Source organism: Petaurus breviceps, unplaced genomic scaffold (genome assembly GCF_028583685.1).
Source record: "Petaurus breviceps papuanus isolate PSGF00001 unplaced genomic scaffold, PetGlider_PUasm1.0 227, whole genome shotgun sequence".
In the NCBI taxonomy this organism is placed as follows: domain Eukaryota; kingdom Metazoa; phylum Chordata; class Mammalia; order Diprotodontia; family Petauridae; genus Petaurus; species Petaurus breviceps.
This window is the reverse complement of record NW_027185896.1, coordinates 16,129,588-16,148,521: the sequence shown is the minus strand read 5'-3', so window position 1 is coordinate 16,148,521 and position 18,934 is coordinate 16,129,588. Positions and strand designations below refer to the sequence as shown.

General features: G+C 40.6%; 2 protein-coding genes across 4 annotated transcripts in view; one reads left to right on the top strand and one right to left on the bottom strand.

The window, feature by feature from the left end:
• LOC138167170 (tubulin delta chain-like) overlaps positions 1-1,269 on the bottom strand; it is a 76,761-nt gene extending 75,492 nt beyond the window's left edge. Inside the window, exon 1 of the mRNA XM_069095914.1 lies at positions 1,113-1,269. The gene's annotated coding sequence lies outside the window, so the exon portion shown is untranslated. The remainder of the gene's footprint in view (positions 1-1,112) is intronic.
• Positions 1,270-1,414: 145 nt separating this feature from the next.
• SETD2 (SET domain containing 2, histone lysine methyltransferase) overlaps positions 1,415-18,934 on the top strand; it is a 141,924-nt gene continuing 124,404 nt past the window's right edge. For 2 of the 3 annotated variants that reach the window (XR_011169813.1, XM_069095910.1), the window contains exon 1: positions 1,415-1,580. Coding sequence is in view for 1 of the 3 variants with exons in the window: in XM_069095910.1 (XP_068952011.1) it covers positions 1,507-1,580 (74 nt within the window). In the remaining 2 variants the exon portion in view is untranslated. The remainder of the gene's footprint in view (positions 1,581-18,934) is intronic. The other variant, XM_069095912.1, reaches the window with a different exon arrangement.

Genomic DNA, 18,934 nt, shown 5'->3' with positions numbered 1-18,934 from the left:
CTTATGGTGCAATGGAAGGATCTTCTCCTATGGAGGGACTGGATTCAAATCTTAATTACACCCCTTTCTAACAGCCTGACCTTTGGCAAAAGGCGTCATCAGCCCAAGCCTAGGCTTCTGTACCCGAAAACCTCTGAGTTTCATTTCAATTCTAAGTCTCCGACCCCATGACCCCTTGACTTGTCCAGGGATCAGTCCCACTAAAAAGAACAGTTTGGATTCCTACCAACTTCCTGAGCTTCCCCCTATTTCTGCAACACGAGTTTTCTTGGAGAGAAAACAAACAAAAAGGCAGCAGCTCGAGGAGAGGGGGCCGGCCTCACCGGCCACCCCTCCTTCCCCGCAGGAGGAGGAAGAGGGAGAGAGGAAAGAAAAGGGGGGAGTGGACCATGCAGCGGCCCAGGGAAAGGGAGGCGGGGGTGTCCAGAGAAAACACCAGTAAAAACAAAGAGTAACAACGGACCGACCCACCTCACTGGGGACCCTCAACAGCCGCTCCCGTGCCTCGCCCGTCTCGATTTCCCCCCCCCCCCCCCCCCACCGCCCCCCGGGTGTCCCCTTCCTCTTTCCCCCTACCCTTGCCGCACCCAACCTTTCCTCCCTCTTCCCAAAAAACTCCCCCCAGCAGTGCCCCCCCCCCCCTCACGAGGCTGCCAACGCTCCCTGGGTGTGCGGGTCCTTCTGGGTGGGAATCGAGGAGGGAGAGAGGAGAAAAGGAGGGGTGAGACAAGGCTAGGGAGAAAGAGGAAAGGGAAACAAGGTGGGGGCAGGGGAAAGGAGGGGAATGGGAAATGGGAGGAAGAGGAGAGGGATAGGAGGAGGGAAAAGGGAAGAGGAAGGAGGAACAGTGGGAAGAGGTAAAAAAGTAGCGAGGAGGAGGAAGAGGAAGAGGTGACAAGAGGTGGGCGGGGGAGATAGTCCCGAGACGACGCCTCAGCTCCTACAGACTGTCCCCCGGCGGCGAAGCCCAGACGCGTCCTCCGGTAGGGGGCGGGGTTTGAGGGGGGGTGGTGCCAAGCTCGGACGGGAGCGAGCGCGCTGGGATTGGCTACGCCGCCGGTAGGGGGTGGTGAAGAGCGGCCGGGACTGCGCCAGGCAGAGGGAGAACCCACCTGGAGCACTGCCGGGGGTGGGCTGCGGAGGTGGTGCTGGGGAGGCACCGTGGCCTGAGTGGCGCCCCGCCCCAGGGCTCAGGCGCCTCCCGCGGCCCACCGGACGGGAGGGGGCGCCCCCGGCTGCGGCCTCTGACTCCCGTGCGGTCCGAGTGTGTATCTCTTTAAGGGGCTGGTGGGGGTTGGTCGGGAAGGGTGACAGCGGCGCCTGCGAGGGGGCGGGGTAGCTGCGTGTGTGAGCGTCTCTGCCGACGACGCCGCTGCCGCCGCCGCCAGAGAAGCCGCCTCCTCTCCTCCCCCCTTCCCCTGCTTCCCCTCCCGCCCCCCTCCCCCGTGTCTCCCCTGCCTTCGGGGAGGGGGTTTGGGCCGCCGCCGCCGCTTGTAGCTCTTCCCGATGAAACAGCAGCAGCCGCTGCCGCCACCACCGAAGATGGGGGATTTCTATGACCCTGAACACCCCACCCCTGAGTGAGTATTTCTGCTCTCGCCGCCGCCGTTATCCGCCTCAGATGCGGACCGGGAGGCGGAGGGGGTGGTGGTGGTGGTGGATACGTCTGGGCCTAGGGTCGGGTGAGGCCTTCTCCGGGCTGGACTAGCCGGAACCCTGGCGGAGGGCGGGGGGAGTGAGCGCTCCCTGTGACTGGGCGCCGGCGGGGCGCGGGCCCGCTTCTCCTCAGAGGAGCTGGCTGTGCGGCGGCGGCTAGGAGAGTAACGGGGCCTGGGAGGCCGCCGAGCGCGCTCTCGGCGGGGAGGGGGGGCCAGGGTGGGGTGCAGAGCCCGGGGCCTATGGGGGCTGCGTCGCGCACCGCCCACCGCGGCGTTAGCCGAAAGGGCTGTGGGGGAGATGAGTTGGGAGACAGGGCCCCAGAGAGGTCGCACGAGCAGTTGGAGGTGCGCGCGGCGGTTTGCCGCTGCGGGGGTGGGGGGGGGTGGGGTGGGGGCAGAGCTGCTGGTGCCTCGCGCCGGGACTCGTGCGGGGCGGTGCGGGGCTGTGGTGGAGCAGTTGGAAGCCGCGGGGAAGGTTAGAGGACAGAGGTAGGGGGAGGGGTAGCTGGCGCTCACTTTGAGGCTCGGAAGCCTGTCCTGGGCCCCAGGGCGAAGAGGAGTCAGGACGGACGACTCTTTTGCTTCTCTTCCTCACCTTCTTTTCCTCGACCCCCGACCCAACCCCACCTGGATCTCCTCTGTCTGCCTCCTTCCAAGGTGTCTTGTCTATCAGGCTTCCCCTCCCCGGCGGCGTCTGAAGAGGAGACGCAGGGAAGAGCTAGGCCGCAAAGCCCCGGACTCGCTTTGAGTCTGAGGCCGGAGGGCCGCTCCGTCAGTCAAGGTGTCTTAGCTGCCTGCAGGAATCACTTCACTTAGTGGATTATGTTGGGGCCCCCACCATCACCTACTTCTTTTTTCGCTCATTGGCCAGTGTCTCATCCATGGTTAGCTTTTTTCTCCCTGACCTTATATCATTCTTTTTCTGCACCCATTTGTTTTGGGGATAAAAATCTGTAGCACTAGGCTTGATGAGAAGATATCAGTGAGTTTGTGTTGCTGATCAGAAATGAAACATAGTGTTCAATTACAGTGCATTTCAGGGAATTTTACAGGCTTTCTCTTTGATCCATTTCTAAAGATACACCTGTTAACTTTTCTTCTGGGGGAACTTTGTTCTAAACTTGGCAGAAAAGAGACATATGGTTGAATATTAAACAGTATTCAGAAGTTTGGAAGACAGCTTTGTTCCAAATTGTTTCGTCTTATACTGTGCCTTAATACTGACCTGATCAAGGTGTGTCCTTCTCCCATGTCCCCCTTTTTTTCTGAAGAAGACCCTCAAAGTTTTGTCTTTCTTCCCGAAAATCCTCCTCAGGAGAGACTAGTTATTTTTAAGGAACTTGCTTTACACTCCTGTTCTAGCTCTACAAGTATATATACAAATCATCTTAAAAGTGTGTTAAAGTTTTCAGCCATCACTTGGAGGATTATACTAACTTGAAATTTTTTTTGCTGTTACTTTTAAACATAAAAATCAAGTGATCATTATATTTAAGGCACTCTGAGATCCTAGGGATGTAGACCAAAAAAAAAAAAGTCTTGGCCAGGGAGCAGCATGCATTCAAGTTTGAGAGATAAAATGAACTCAAGTGAACCCAAAGCATCTTTTAAAAGGGAAAGTGTGTTAATAAGGGGACTTTGGAGGAAATCAGGGAAGGCTTCAAGTAGGAAATTACACCTAATCTTATGCTTTGAATCTGCCCTTCTTAAAGGTGTAGGTGAGGAGGGAGTGTACACCAGGGATGGAGCACAAAAGTAGAGAGATAAGAGATGGTATGTAATGTAAAGGATGGGACAGTTAGCAAGCTTCTTAATAAGTGGCATGGTCAGTGCTAGGAAGGGGAATGGGGATGGGTGCTATAATATGAAACAATACTGGAAGGATAAAGTAAGAATCAGATTGTAAAGGGCTTTAAGTACTAGGCTGAGTAGTTTGTATTGTATCCTAGAGGCAACTGGGAGCCCCCTTTGAGTTTATTTACCTTTTAAACTCTCTACCAGAACTTACTATCTTTTTTCCCAATTGTCTAACACTTAGCTTTCCAACCCCTGTGATTACAACAGGAAAAGAAACTGACAGGTGATGCCCAAGGCATCATCCTAAGAGCACATCTGTCAGTGTCACTTATAAATTCCAGTGGCTCCCTATTGCCTCTAGAAATAAAATATAAATTCTTCTTAAAAGCTAAATGGTTTTTAAAGCCTTTCACAATGTGACCCTAATTCAATTTCCATCTTGCTTAGTGGATTGTGTGCTGAACTTGAAAACAGGAACACCTGAGTTCAAACAGGCTCAATGACTCTGACCAAGTCACATAACCTCTCTCAGCTTCAGTTTTTCATCTCTGGAAAGGGTGTAATAATAATAGTAACCTACCCCCCACTCCCTTAGAACACTGTTGTGAGGAACAAGGTAACATGGAAAAACATTACATATTTACAAACATTAAACACTATATGCCTACTAGCTATTAGTAAATTGAATGAAGAAGCATATGTATCAGGCACCTTGCTGTACTCTGGTGATACAAAGACAGGTCACAACTGGCATGTTCTTAAGGAGCCTATATTATGAAGATATTGTCTAGCCTAACATTTTCTCTGCTTCTCACATAATAGCATTCCATCTCCCATTTCTGACTTTATTCTGGTTGTCCACCTAAGCAGCTAGGTGGCACAGTGGATAGAGTACAGGACCTGGAGTAAGGAAGGTTTGTTTTTAAATATGGCCTCAAACAGTTACTTAGCTGTGTGACCTTAGGCAAGTCAATAACCTCTCACATTTTTGCTGTGAAGATCAAATGAGATAATACTTGTAAAGCACTTAGCACAATGCCTGGCACATGTTGTTCATTCCTGCCCTACTCTTTGTGATTCCGTTTGGGGTTTTCTTGGCAAAGATCCCTTCTCTAGCTCATTTTACAGATGAGACTGTAGTTCAGTGACTTGCCCAGAGTCACAGAGCTGGGAAGTGTCTCAGGCTAAATTTGAACTCTGGAAGATGAGTCTTCCTAACTTTAGGCCTAGCACTCTATCCACTGTGCTACCTATTAATAGATATTTGTTTCCTTTTCCTCCTTCCCCTTCTCCCTCAACCTGCCCCCACCCCATGTGTATAATACACTACATATTCACTTTAGCCTTGTAGAATTGCTCTTTTCCTTTGTCTCCTAATTTCCACATACCCTCCCCCTAACTGCTAGTGCCCTCCATCCATCTTTAACCACAATGAGTTTATTTGTATTTATTTTTAGTCTGTTTATATGTACTTGTTTCCCTGTTAGAATGTAAGCCACTGATGGGTAAGGATTGTTTTATTCTTTGTATTTGTATCTAGCACCTAACACAGAGTGCCTGGGACAATAGGGGCTTAATAAATGTTAGTTGATTGATCTGAGTTCATTCAGAATAAAAATAATTGTTGATCCTGTCCCTCTTTAAGCATCCAGACTTGGATGTTTAAACAGTGTAAGGATATTATATTGACAAAGATTTCATACTTTCTCTATGTTCTGGAACATCTTTATCCTAAATAACTTTTGCATGAAGAGCTCAGTGCTTGGCACATAGCAGGCCCTTATTTTTGTTGACTGAGCTTTTAATATAGTACAACCCCATCATATCTACATTTTTTGGTTTTCAGTGCGGTAGTTGATAGTTGTACTATGCAACAATATATAATCTAGTCGATGGTCTGGTGGAAGGCAGTTCTTACAGTTTTACTCAAGCAGAAGTTTGATATTTAAACTCTTGAGGGAAAGCATTCTGTGGTGTCTTTTTTGGTTGGTGGTCCAGCATTAAGGACCATTGAGCATTAACTTGTGGGTGTTTTGAGGGGAGAGGAGGGAAATACTTTTTGTAGGGAAAAGAAAAACTGGGAAATACAGATTTAACCATAGCACCTTCATGACTAATGTTTGTTCTTTTGGTACTCTTTGCTGCTCTTTGCCTTTGTACATTCTCAAGTCAGTTGGGCCAAGGGATGTTACTGTGTGTTTGACATGTATGTGGCATATACTGAGTAATCAGTGGGGATCAGGGATAAGAAAACATCTTTAAGGAGCTCACTTTCTAGTTGAGGTGGCAATAAAATTTATTAGATACTCTGCAGGAGATATGCTACATTCTGAGGATAAGAGGACAGAACTGAACTTTTTCTTCAAGGAGGTTGCACTTCAGTTGGGTAGTACATCATTTACACAAATGAGTATAATGTATATGAAAGACTATGTGATAGATGATGGATATATAGACACTAAGACAGTCAATAGTAAAAGAGAACATGCCAGCTTTCAAGTAGGGTGGTTAGGGAACAATTTAAGGAGGTGAGATTTGAACTGAGGCCTTGAATGAAGTCTGAGTAGGATTTGGAAGGAGTAGGGGGAGCTTTTGTAATAAACAAGTACCTTTTTTAACCTGCAGTATTGGTAGAGAATTTCATATTGTCTTGTAATAATATTACTATGAGGGATTGTTTCAAGAAACCAAAGTTTCTTGTTGAGAAGTTGCTTATTTAGGAAAACATTGGTGGCTGAACTTTCTATGTCCATTTGAATAAATATGGCTGTAGACTTTCCTCATGTAGAATCATCTGAGACAGTAATTTTGTTTCAGGTCAAAGGCTACAATCACCTGAAATCTATCTGCTTACATCAGGGAAAGCAGTGAGGATGGTCAGCCTGCTATAATCCATATGTATGTAATGAATAAAAAAAACTTTAAAATTTTAAAAGATATTTAAAAACTATGCTAGTTACTGGGTCTTATTCAATGTAGTTTCCAAAATGTAGCTGATTATTATGTTAAATATAGATTAAAAACAAACCGTGCTACTCAGAGGATATTTTATATTATTGAGGAAGGTTACTTCCTCCAAATAGGGTACTCTCTACAGAACAAAGAATATCTCTCTGTTGATTTATAATGGATCTTTCTTTAGTGCATATTTTTCATAGAATCTGAGTGTCAGAGCTGCAGGGTGCTTTTTTTCCCCAAGATCTTCTAGTGTTAATTCTTCCTGTTACCAAAGAGGGATTTGAGGCCCAAGGAGATAAATTGCTTGATCACAAACCTATCTGATTTAGAATGTTTATTTACTAAGATGTTGCATTTATCATTCCATTGACTCAGAAAGTTCTTGTGTGTTTTAGATTGAATTTACCATGTGTTACAACAAAAATCTTTTGTGGTTGATTATTATTTCAGTGTTTAGTTCAGTTAATGCATTGTGAGGTCAGATGGTTACTTGGACTATATCTGAAACTCCTGTGGGCACTATTAACATTTTCTACCCTGAACTCCTTATTTAAGGAATCTACTTTTCCCTTCCTCGAAGTAAAAAGGGCATCAAAGGGCAAGAATTTGTGTGCCCATGGTTTTGGGGAATGAAAGTATCATTGGGAAATGCTGACATTGAGCAGAGACAACCTTTCATTGTCAAAAACCAGCGTCTTTTCTCCACCCCACCTCCTCAAAACAATAGCAACAACAACAAAAACATCTCAAAAAACCTTGAAGATGGGTAATGGCTTGGGATCAGTTCAATTGCTGCTTTCCTCATCTAGTTTATATACTTTCATATATTCCATTAAGAGTTGATTTTTTAATCTGTTGATAGCTATTTTAATTAATTACAAAGATAGTAGAATATTGTCCATAACATTTAAGATTTTATGTATTTATATATGGACTGAGTAAATAAAATAGTTTTGCTAGAACATGCTTAACTATATAACATGTAATAATTGCAGAAATAGTTTTCTTAGAAAATCCATATGATTGTGAAAATATTTTTCTTAGAAAATTCATTAATTTTAAACTTTGTCACATTCTGTGACCTCTTAAAATTGCCAAGTAGAGAGTAGGATTGATTTTCACTATTTAGTTTGGCTAAAAAGTTATCATATTTGAAACACAAACTAGAGAATTTATCATCTTTTCAGTTACTAGAAATTTTATTCTTAGGGAGGGTGAATTTGTTCTCTGTTACCTTTATAATCAAATATAAACTTCTGTGTGACATTTAAAGCCCATCACAAACTACTCCAGCCTACCCTATCTAGCTTTATTACACATTACTCCCTCTTATGAACTCTGCAGACCAACCAAACTGGCCTTGTTTACTATTCTTTGTATATGAGACTTCATCTCCTGCCTCCATGCCTTTAACATTGGCTGCTGCCTATGTCAGGAATGTACACTCCTTCCCCACCTGTCTGTCAAAATCTTTATACAGTAGTTACTTCCCAGGCTCAATTCAACTTCATCTTCTATATGAATCCTTTCCTAACACACCTTTCCCCACTATAACCGTGTACTTCTTTTCTCCTTTGAGTAGACTAAGATTTTCAAAAGTAGGACACTTTGTTTTATTTTTGCCTTTGTATTCTCAGGCACTTAATGTATGCTTATGAGCTGAGTGAGGCACTGAAAGCCTTTTTGGTCTAAAGACCTATTCTGTTAGAATTAGTTGAAAATAAACTGCTTAAACTTACCATTCAAGTGGAAGCATGAAAAAGTCACTTTAGGTCAGTGTTCTTTTTCAGCTTAAGTAAATTAACTTCATTTATTTTAAGTATTCATGTAGCTGTATGTTGTGTTTTGGTAAGTAAGATGCTGTTACTTTGGGCATACTTGATTTTTTTTTCAATCTGTCTCTTTTGCCCTTTGGGGGAGAGTAACATTATTGACATTATATACTTAAAAGATAGATTCTCCCAGAGGACATACTTATTCATTTGTTTTTATTTTTTGCTTTTTGGAGGGCAGTTGGTGTTAAGTGACTTGCCCAAAGTCACACAGCTAGTGTGGCTGGATTTGAACTTGAGTCCTCCCGATTCCAGGGCCAATGCTCTATTCACTGAGCCACTTATCCGCCCCCCCCAACCCTCCCCCCCAGAGAACATATTTAACCACATCCATCCAATGTATGGAAAGGAAGTTCCCCCAGTTATATTACTATTCAAATACATGAAATTTTTAAAACTTGTCTTGTTTTATACCTGCATCTTCCTTTGAGAACTTCCTCCCTTATTAGAGAGGCTAATATTGGTCTCATAAGACATGAAATTGACGGGTAGGAGTTGGCACTTGGCTTTGGACCTGGCCATATAACTTTTTAATTGGATTTGTCATATCTACTTTCTCCAAAGTTTCTTTAGTTTTTCTAGGGAGGTGTTTAAAAATTTTTTTTGCAATATTCTTAATAAATAACTTGTTTTATTAATAAGAAATTTGTAGAAAAATTGTTCAGATGATATTTTATAGCTAGCTGTTATATATTTTAACATTTGCAAAGTGTTTGATGTGTTATCTCATTGGGAGGGGTTAAGTGCTTTTTATTATCCCTTATTTCAGAGATGAGGAAACTGAGCCAGAGAGAAGTTAAATGACTTTGCCAAGGTCATAAAGTCAGTTTCTGAGGCAGGATTTGAACTTCTCATTCTGATTCCAAGTCCAGTACTTCACCCATTGTGCCATTTAGATGCTTCTATTAAAAGCCTGTAAGCTTGCTTTATATGTTTTGAGACAAAGCCACTCCCATAACATTAAGCTCTGATTCATTTTGTCTCATATCGGTTACTTGCTTGTGCCAAGTACTCCAGTGCATAGTATTTACTAAGGACTAGAAGGACTAATAGTCATATGATTGAAGAATTCAATATATAAGTTAAGTCTTTTTTTCTTGTTCTTATTTAAGCAAAACTAGCATTAATAGATTTACAAAGTGTTTTTTTTTTCCCCTTACCTCTTTGTTTGGGCTCAAAGATGTTTATATTCCCAGGGGTCACACAATAAGGAGTCAATTAGAAGGCATATATTAAGATTCTTATTCTGTTGTAGGCTCCTTGCTAAGCCTTGGGGATAAAAAGAAAAAACAAAAACAGTTTCTGCCCACAAGGAGCTTATATCTTAATCTTAATGGAGGAACCAACTCGGATCTTAAATGAGCAGGTTCTTGAGTGCGTAAAATGGAGTTTTAATAAAAAGATTGTTAAAACTTTTATCTTCTGGTTTTACTATAGATTTTAAGGGAATAATGATTATCGTGCCTTTGGGAATTGAGTTTGTGGTTGAGCTGATAGAATAAAATCTTGAAAGAAAACTGCATGGAAAATTATTCATAAGTAAGCAATAGAATTGATTTGGATAATTCATCTTATGGCCTAGGAAGTTCTCCTTTTCACCTACATTGAACCGATTGTTTTTTAAAAGCCTAATCTAATGCATGTTCTCAATTTTTGCAGATGTGAGGCCTTTTTCTTTGTGTTTGTTCACTTAGAAATAAGGTAATGAAACAAAGATTAAACTGGAAATTAATTTGAACCAAATTTATGAAAATTTATGAAATTCAGAGTTCATAGATTTTTTTTTAAAGCAAAACGAAACTTTTCAATGTGTTTCATTTGTTCATGATACACATCAACAACAGTAAAAACTTTTGGTTCTTAATGGGAAGACTTATGTGATATATAACATATATGATGGGGGGAGGGAAGAGAAATACATAAGGAGGGACCTTTGGTAGCAAGTTAGTGCTAAAACATTTGCTTTACTCTTTTTGGAGAGGTCAGTGAAGAGCAGGGGGGAGCCCAGGTAATTGATAGGTTAATTAGTGGCAGAGTACAGAGGCTCTGCCAGTTAAGATTGAGTCACACTCTAGAACTGTTTTTCCCTGCCTTTTAAATCTTGACAACCTGTAAATCCTGGGACATATTTGGAGTGAGGGAGGGAATCAGGGATAGATAGAATGGAGCTAGGGTTATGGCTTCCCATATCCAGTCAAGTCAAAAAAGCATTTATTAAGCATACACTATGTGCCAGGCACTGTACTAAGTGCTGGAGATATAGGGAAAGACCTGCTTTCAAGGACCTCACAGTCTACGTAGGAAAAAAACATGCAAAGTAGGTACAGACTCTCTAATGTGTCTATGTATACATGATAAATTGGAGATAGTCAACAGAGGGAGGTTTAGGATTAAGGGGTTTCAGGAAAGACTTCTTGTAGAAAATGGGTTTTAAAGGAAGCTATCTCTTTAGAGAAATTCCATAAAATAAAGTAATATTCTTCTACTCTTGTTAATGTCATATAAGGTTAACTCATGGGCCTTGCTTGGAGAAGTAACTGATCAGTTTAAATCTCTTAAGATCCATTCTGCCTCCTTACTTTGAAATAAATCAGGGAAAACTCTTACATGGATATTATTGATGCACCAACTTGACATTAGTCAAGAAAACATTTTGGTGCTGTTAAACTGTGAAATCTTGTTTTCTTTAGCATGTCTCCTGAAGACAAATTAGCCAGGTCTTTAATTTAAATCATTTGAAACATTACTGTAAGGTTATACTTTGGCATCTGTTATTGCTAATTAAGTTTTTTATTTGTTCCTAGTGTTTTAGAGAAGCTGTTGATGAGACTTGAGCTCTTGCTTATAAGCACTAATGAAGTAGAAGGCAGGGTTATTGGGGTTAAGTGCCTTGCCCAAGGTCAGATGGCTAGCTTTTGTGTTAAGTGTCTGAGGCTGGATTTGAACTCAGGTCTTCCTGACTCCAGGTCTGGTGCTCTATCCACTGTGCCACCTAGCTGCCCCTAGAATGTAAATTTCTTTAGGGCCCCAGCTCTTATGCTCTGGGCATAGAACTCCCTGTTTGCACCACTTCTTTAATTTTTTGGCCTTTCCTGTGTCTGACTCTTTGCAATCCCTTTTTGGGGGTTTTCTTGGTTATGATGCTGGAGTAGTTTGTCATTTTCTTCTCTAACTCATTTTACAGATGAGGAAACTGAGACAAACAGGGTTAAGTGACTTGCCTAGGGTCACACAGCTAGTGTCTGAGCCTGGGTTTGAACTGGAGTTTTCCTGACTTCACTCCCAGTACTCTGTCCTCTATGCTGCTACTTAAAATACTTTTTCATTCATTTAAGTTACTTTCCCATGAACAGTTTTATGTTTCCTCAGGTTTAGGATAAGATTAGCACTTTGTACACAGTGATGCCTTACATAAATATTGGAATACAAAGCTCAGTGTATTTTTTTTCTCAGTGTATTCCCAGTACTGTTGGTGACATGTCGGTGGGCTTTATAGCTACTATAGCTCTTCTTCTGGGGGTCAGATATACAAAAATGCCAGATCTGAAAATTAGAAGAAATTCTTAAATGTCATCTTCTGATTATTGACAAATTTTTTTTTCACTTTGTCTTTATTCCAGCAACATGTAAACAACAGCAGTCTTTTCCCATTGTTCAATATCCAGAGTCTCCTTTCCCTTTGAAGAAGAGGGAATGATTGAGGCCTTCAAACATTAATGAAGATTATTTAGTACAATGGCACAGGCCTGACATAATCCTCTCCTTACCTTTTTATCTGCTGTAATTGATTTTGGAATATGGTATGAGGGTCTTCTTTCCCTTCTAGTCCCCTTTAAAAATATATTTAATGATACCTGCTTTCATAGATAGAGTTCACTATCTAATAAGGAGATAATGTAAGTACATAAGAAGTGCCTACTAATACTCACTTTAAAAAATTTTTAGTTCCAAATTCTTTCTCCATTCCTCCTTCCTGAGATGGTAATCAGTTTGATATGAGTGCAACAACTTTTAGTGCCTTCATTTGCGTTTATTATTTTGAAGTACTAGGGAAAAGATGTGGTGAGTAATGAGTATCTGGTCATTTCACTCAGGCCCTGAAATGTTAAGCAATTGTTTTATTTTCTTTTTGGATAGGGGAATGCAGGGCAGTTGGGGTTAAGTGACTTGCCCAAAGTCACACAGCTAGTAAATGTGTCAAGTGTCTGAGCAAAGGCTTTATTTGAACTCAAGTCCTCCTGACTCTAGGGCCGTTACTGTATTCACTGGGCCACCTAGGCAAGATGGATTTCTATACCCTGGTGCCTGTATATCTTATTTCCCAGTTGCATGTAAAAAAAAACAACCCAATTTTGTTTTTAAAACTTTGAGTTCGAGATTTTTTCCCTTCTGCCCTCCTCCCCCGCTCCCACTGGGGAGATAAGCAGTTCAATATAGGTTGTACATGTTACCCAAATCATTTCCATAGTAGTTATATTGTGAAAGACTAACTATATTTCCCTCCATCCTATCCCGCCCCCCACTTATTCTGTTTTCTCCTTTGACCCTATCCCTTTCCAAAAATGTTTGCTTCTAACTACTCTCTCCCCCCTTGTTTCCCTGTAGGGTAAGATACCCAATTGAGTGTGTATGTTATTCCCTCCTTAAGCCAAATTCAATGAGCATAGGGTTGTCCCATTCCCTTTTCACCTTCCTGCTCTTCCCTTCCATTGTAACAGTTTTCTCTTGCCTCTTTTATATGAGATAATTTAACCTAATCTATCTCTCCCTTTCTCCTCCCAATAAATTCCTTTCTCACCTCTTAATTTTATTTTTTAGATATCATCCTTTCATATTCAACTCATCCTGTGCTCTCTATGTATACATGAACATACATATGCCAACACTCACATATATTTATATACATATGCACCCTCCTATACATACATATATATATTTATATATATATTCCCTTCAACCATCCTCATACTGAGAAAAGTCTTATGAGTGAGTTACAGTGATCATTTTTCCACATAGGAATGTAAATAGTTCAACTTTAATAAGTTCCTTATGATTTCTTTTTTCTGTTTACTTTCTCATGCTTCTCTTGCTTCTTATAGTTGAAAGTCAGATTTTCTGTTCAGCTCTGGTTTTTTTCATCAAGAATGCTTGAAAATCCTCTATTTCATTGAATGATCATATTTTCCCTTGTAGCATTATACTCAGTTTTGTAGGGTAGGTGATTCTTAGTTTTAGTCCTAGCTCCTTTTTTTTGCTTTTTTAGAGGGCAGTTGGGGTTAAATGACTTGCCCAAGGTCACATGGCTAGTTTTTGTGTTAAGTGTCTGAGGCCAGATTTGAACTCAGGTCCTCCTGACTCCAGGGCTGGTGCTTTATTCACTGTGCCACCTAGCCGCTCTGTCCTAGCTCCTTTAATTTCTGGAATATCATATTCCAAGGCCTTTGATCCCTTAATGTAGAAGCTGCTAGGTCTTGTGTTGTACTGATTACGTTTCCACAATACTCAAAATTGTTTCTTCCTGACTGCTTGCAGTATTTTCTCCTTGACCTGGGAACTCTGGAATTTGGCTATATTCCTAGGAGTTTTCTTTATGGGATCTTTTTAAAGAGAGGATTGGTAAATTCTTTCAATTTCTATTTTGCCCTCTGTTTCTAGAATATCAGGGCAACTTCCTTGAGAATTTCTTGAAAGATGGTATCTAGGTGTCTCTTTTTTTGATCATGGCTTTCAGGTAGTCTAGTTTAAAATTCTCTCTCTGGATCTACTTTCCAGGTTAGTGGTTTTTCCAATGAGATATTTCACATTGCCTTCTATTCTTTCATTTGTTTGGATCTGTATTATAATAAAGTATCTTGATTTCTCATAAAGTCATGAGCTTCCAGTTGCTCCAATCTAATTTTAAAGGAGTTATTCTCTTCAGTGAGTTTTTGAAATTCCTTTTCCATCTGACAAATTTGGCTTTTTAAGACGTTCTTCTCCTTATTGGCTTTTTGGGCCTCTTTTGCCATTTGAGTTAGTCTAATTTTTAAGGTGTTATTTTCTTCAGTGTATTTTTGGGTCTCCTTTAGCAGGCTGTTGACCAGCTTTTCCTGATTTTCTTGCATCATTCTCATTTCTCTTCCAAATTTTTCCTCCACTTATCTTACTTGATTTTCAAAATCCTTCTTGAGCTCCTCCATGACCTGTAATCAGTTTATATTTTTCTTGGAGGCTTTTGATGCAGGAGTTCTGACTTTGTTGTCTTCCTCCTGCTCCATGCCTTGATCCTTTTTGTCCTCCCAAAAGGATTTTATGGTCTGTTTGTGCTTCCTCTGCTTGCTTATATTGCCAGCCAGTTACTTGATTTTTGAGCTCTTTGCCATGGTAGAACTCTGCTTTCAGAATGGAGATATTTTGTCCCAACTCACTAGGGTTTTCAAAACTGCCAGAGCTATTAGGAGGGCGCCCTCTCTACAGCCCCCATGAGCTCTAGCTCACTGGCCACATACCCCAGGACCACCACCCAAGACCGCAATCCAGATCCAAGCAGTTTAAAGCAAGAGTGATTACTCTCTGAATGGTTGCTTGGTCCCCCTAAGATCTGCAGGCCAGGAGCTCCTGAGGCAGTCAGTCGGTAGTGGCTGCACAGCCTCTGCGTCTCCTCTGCTTCTTGCCCCAGGGGCAGGGGCCAGACAGTCCCCTCTGCCCCATCCCCCACCCCCTTCCAACAGAGTTCTACATTCAACTTTTACTTTGTCTTTGGTGTTTATGGGTTGAGAATTCTGGAAACTGCCACAGCTGCTGGTGATTCATTCTTCTGAAGTCTGCTCAGGCCACTGCTGGTCAGAGCCGCCCTGGGGCCAGAACTGAGGGGCTTATGTGGGACTGTGCTTGGCTCCCAGCTCCCTGTGATAGACCCTTCCTCACTGCCTGCTGGGCTTCCTTCAGTGGGAGATTTGTTTCTCTCTGTCACTTTGTGGGTTCTGTAGCTCTAAAGTTTGTTTAGAGTCATTTTAAAAAATGTATTGGAAGTGATTGGAGTGGGAGCTCATTCCAAGTTTGTGCTTCTACTCTGCCATCTTGGCTCCATTCAAGCAATTTTTTTTCTAGTCTGTTTTGATTGCCCACTGTGGATACTTTTGGAGGGGGAACATGGTTCTTTCTACTGCCTAAACACTAGCCTTACTTTTACTTTTACTAAATACTACATTGCTTTTCTGACTCATATTTGTCTTGGGGCAAGGGAGATATAATTGTTAGTTTTAAAAGCATCAATTTTTCTTCCTGTACTATATTGATGGGGAGAAAAATAAACAGTATTCTTCAAACTTTTTGTTGACTAAGATTTTGATGTTAATTCAACAAGTGTTAAACATCAGCACTGTGTCTGTCAGTATAGTATGTGTGGATGCAGAGGAGATGGGTAAGGATCAGGGAGTGAGGTGTTTTGGGGGGGGCGGTGAAAGAGAATAGAAGCATTTGACTTAGCCTGATAACCAAAGTATAGACTTAATACTTTATACCCCATTTGGGATCTTGGTCAGTCTTCTGAGCCTCATTTTCTTCCATGCCTACTAGAAATGATCTCATTTTATCCATGTAGCAACTCAGTATACAAAAGTCCCATACCAATATAAAATCATTTGGTTTTTTCCATTATTATAATTTTATTATTTTGCTCATGCCCTCAAAGATCTAAAAATGTAGTTCACTTAAAAAATGTTTTTTAAAGGGGGTTTGTATTAAGGATAGTCTCAGTAATATGAAGGCCTTTGTATTTTGATTATATTCTGTGAGTTATAGTTTGAATTTTTTAATATGGATAGAATATGAATTGTTTTTTTTTTTTTTTAAAGCAATTGGGGTTAAGTAACTTGCTCAAGGTTACACGGCCAGTTATTTCTGGGTGTGGTGCTAAGTATCTGAGCCCAGATTTGATCCCAGGTCATCCTGACTCTGGGGTTGGTGCTCTTACTGTGCCACCTGGCTGCCTCTATTTTTTGAATATTGCAGAGATGAAAATTAATGTATCTTTGTGGTAGCTTTTTAGAGAAAAGATAAGTACATGTTTTTCCAAGTTTAGTAGTTTATAAGTAACTAATCCTTGAGTATTTGAACCATGTCTAGGATTGGAATAGATTTTTGTTCAGTATGAATTTTGTTTCTGTGTACCTTAAATTTTGTAAACATATAATACTGTTGGTTAATGATCATCTTTCTGTGTTTTATCTTTGTATCTCAAATATGTTTACTGTTGTCATCCATTTATCTTCTGGGTCAACCCCCAACCATTACTGGGCATAAACTTACACAGTTTTAATATGTTACTTGCAAAACCTTACTGTGGAATTAGTTCCAAAGTCAAACAGAAATGGTTTTTGAGCAAGTGAGGTTTAATTTGATTTGAATTACTGTTTTAGACAGATTCAGTTTTATCAGTTCTTTTTAAACAAAATTAAAAAAAAATAACCTATACACAGCTCAAATAAATTTGATGTCTGAATGCTTTAATTAATTTTTTTAATTGAGAGATAATTCAATAAAACTAACCACATCAGCCCAGTCTGACAGTAAATCCAGTGTTCCTAAACTGTAGTCTGTAGTGAAAGAAGGAAGTGAATTTGCTTTTCTCTGGGCTAGCTTAATCACAGCTTTCAGTTTAGTTCTTCCATTTACATTGTTGCTATACACTATACATTTTAAGGCATTGATTCATTTTTAGTTATTAAAAAAAATTATTCTGAAAATGCCAGGAAGAAAGGTTGATTGCATTTTTCTGTTTGCCACTGTTATAAGACAAATATTTATGAAATCTTTGAATAGCAAACCATCTTTAAATCAATAGTTCAATCATGGTTTGTTGTTTTTAAAGAATTTGTGTGCCATCAACATTTGTAAAAACATTTTCACCAGTAAAAATAATTTTAAAATTATTAAAAAACTTTTTTTTTTTGGTTGAATGGCGTTTGCATATATTGCTATCCTGCTATCCTTAGCGAAAATAGAAGGGCAGATTTTGTGAAGCAAACATATCTTCAGTTATGTTTTATAGTTGTAAACGATCCAAAAATCTTCATTGTGGTCTTGATAAAGCATTTGATTTAGGAAATCTGCTTTAGCCTGCTGGCCCAAGCACAAGTTGAGACCTTAACAAAAGTGAAAGTTAGCCAAAATAGCTGAAACCAGGGGTTACTTTCTTCAGAACTCTTTAGGTTTCATTATCAAGTGAGGTGTAAAAGAGGTATTTAGTGAAAGTGTTTGCCAGTTGGGAGAATGCTCTGAGAAGCCCAGATGGAAGGTTTCCTGAAAACTTGCAAAGTTTTCTAGATGCACCTAAATGTGAATTATGTCATGCTTTTAGCATCAAATTCTAGAATACTTTTGGGTTACTTAAAAAGAGATTAACTTGGTAATTAATAATTATATTAATATAATAATTAATAAAAAAATATGTATACTCAAAAAATCAAGTGGATAAAGAATGGGTATTGCCCAGGTTATAACATGAATTTAGATGGGAAACTCATTGAATTTAATCCATAATTTTGTGTATGTGTGTGTTTAGCTCTTGTACAGATGCTGCTATTGGGCAAGTAATGTAAACAGCGAGCATGTTATAGTTTAGGAAATATCAAAATTAATGGAGGAAGACCTTCAGTGACTGAATTAGATCTTCTGTAGAAGACTTAGGGAATCAATCACATGGAGAAAATTTGAGTAGGAAAAGATGTAGAGAAGGTTCCCATGTCACAGAGGGTATTCCTTCTCTCAAAAATCTTCCAATAGCATCCTGATACTGTTGTGAAGAGAATAAGAGCGAGCTGAGATCTGGGTTTTAATAAATTTAGATGTGGATTTATTGAACAAGGACATGAGTGCCTGGAGTTTACACTCAAATCAGGCAGCCCCTAAAATGGGATACAGGCTGAGTTTATAAAGGCAAAAACCACAATTGGGGAGGGGAACTAGCCTAAGCAATGACATACAGAAGCCAAGAACAGCCATTGGTTGGATCCATAGCTCAGATCTAATTTGGGAAACATGGTGCAAGGGTACAATGATGGTCAGGGTCATGTTCTGGGTTAAGGGTGTGGGGTACCCTGCTTGGTCAGCATCCCAGAACAGGGTGGTCTCTTACATGGGATAGACTTGCCCCATGATCTCTATGCACACTTGCACCATAACCCTTTATATGAAATACTATTTCAAGGCTTACTGATTTAGGGAAGTACTAACTCAGAGAAAGATAAGGGAGCAGGGGACTATGCCTTGGGTGACTCTCACCCAGGACTACACCTTTAAGCTATTACAAACAGTTACAAGGTTTAGGATAAAAAAAATGACAAATATAAAGGGGCAAAATGGTGGGCTCCAAATCAGGTGACATGTGATTTGGGTCACCTTACAGCAATATATCTAGGATAAATTAAAATATCTTTGGCATTTAAAGCCCTGGACAATATGGCTTAAACCTACTACCTTTCCAAATTTATTTCAGATTACTTACACTCATGTGTTTGACATTCCAGTCAGATTGGCTTATTTATTTAATGTAAAACATCCCATCTACCTCTTTCATATGCCTGGAGTATATTCCCTCTTTTCAGATGCTCAGTTCTGCTACTTGTCCTACATCAGGCCTTCCCTGATTCTGGGCTCTCCCAATGCTGATATTACTTAGTATTTACTTGGCAGATGTAGCTTTCCCAG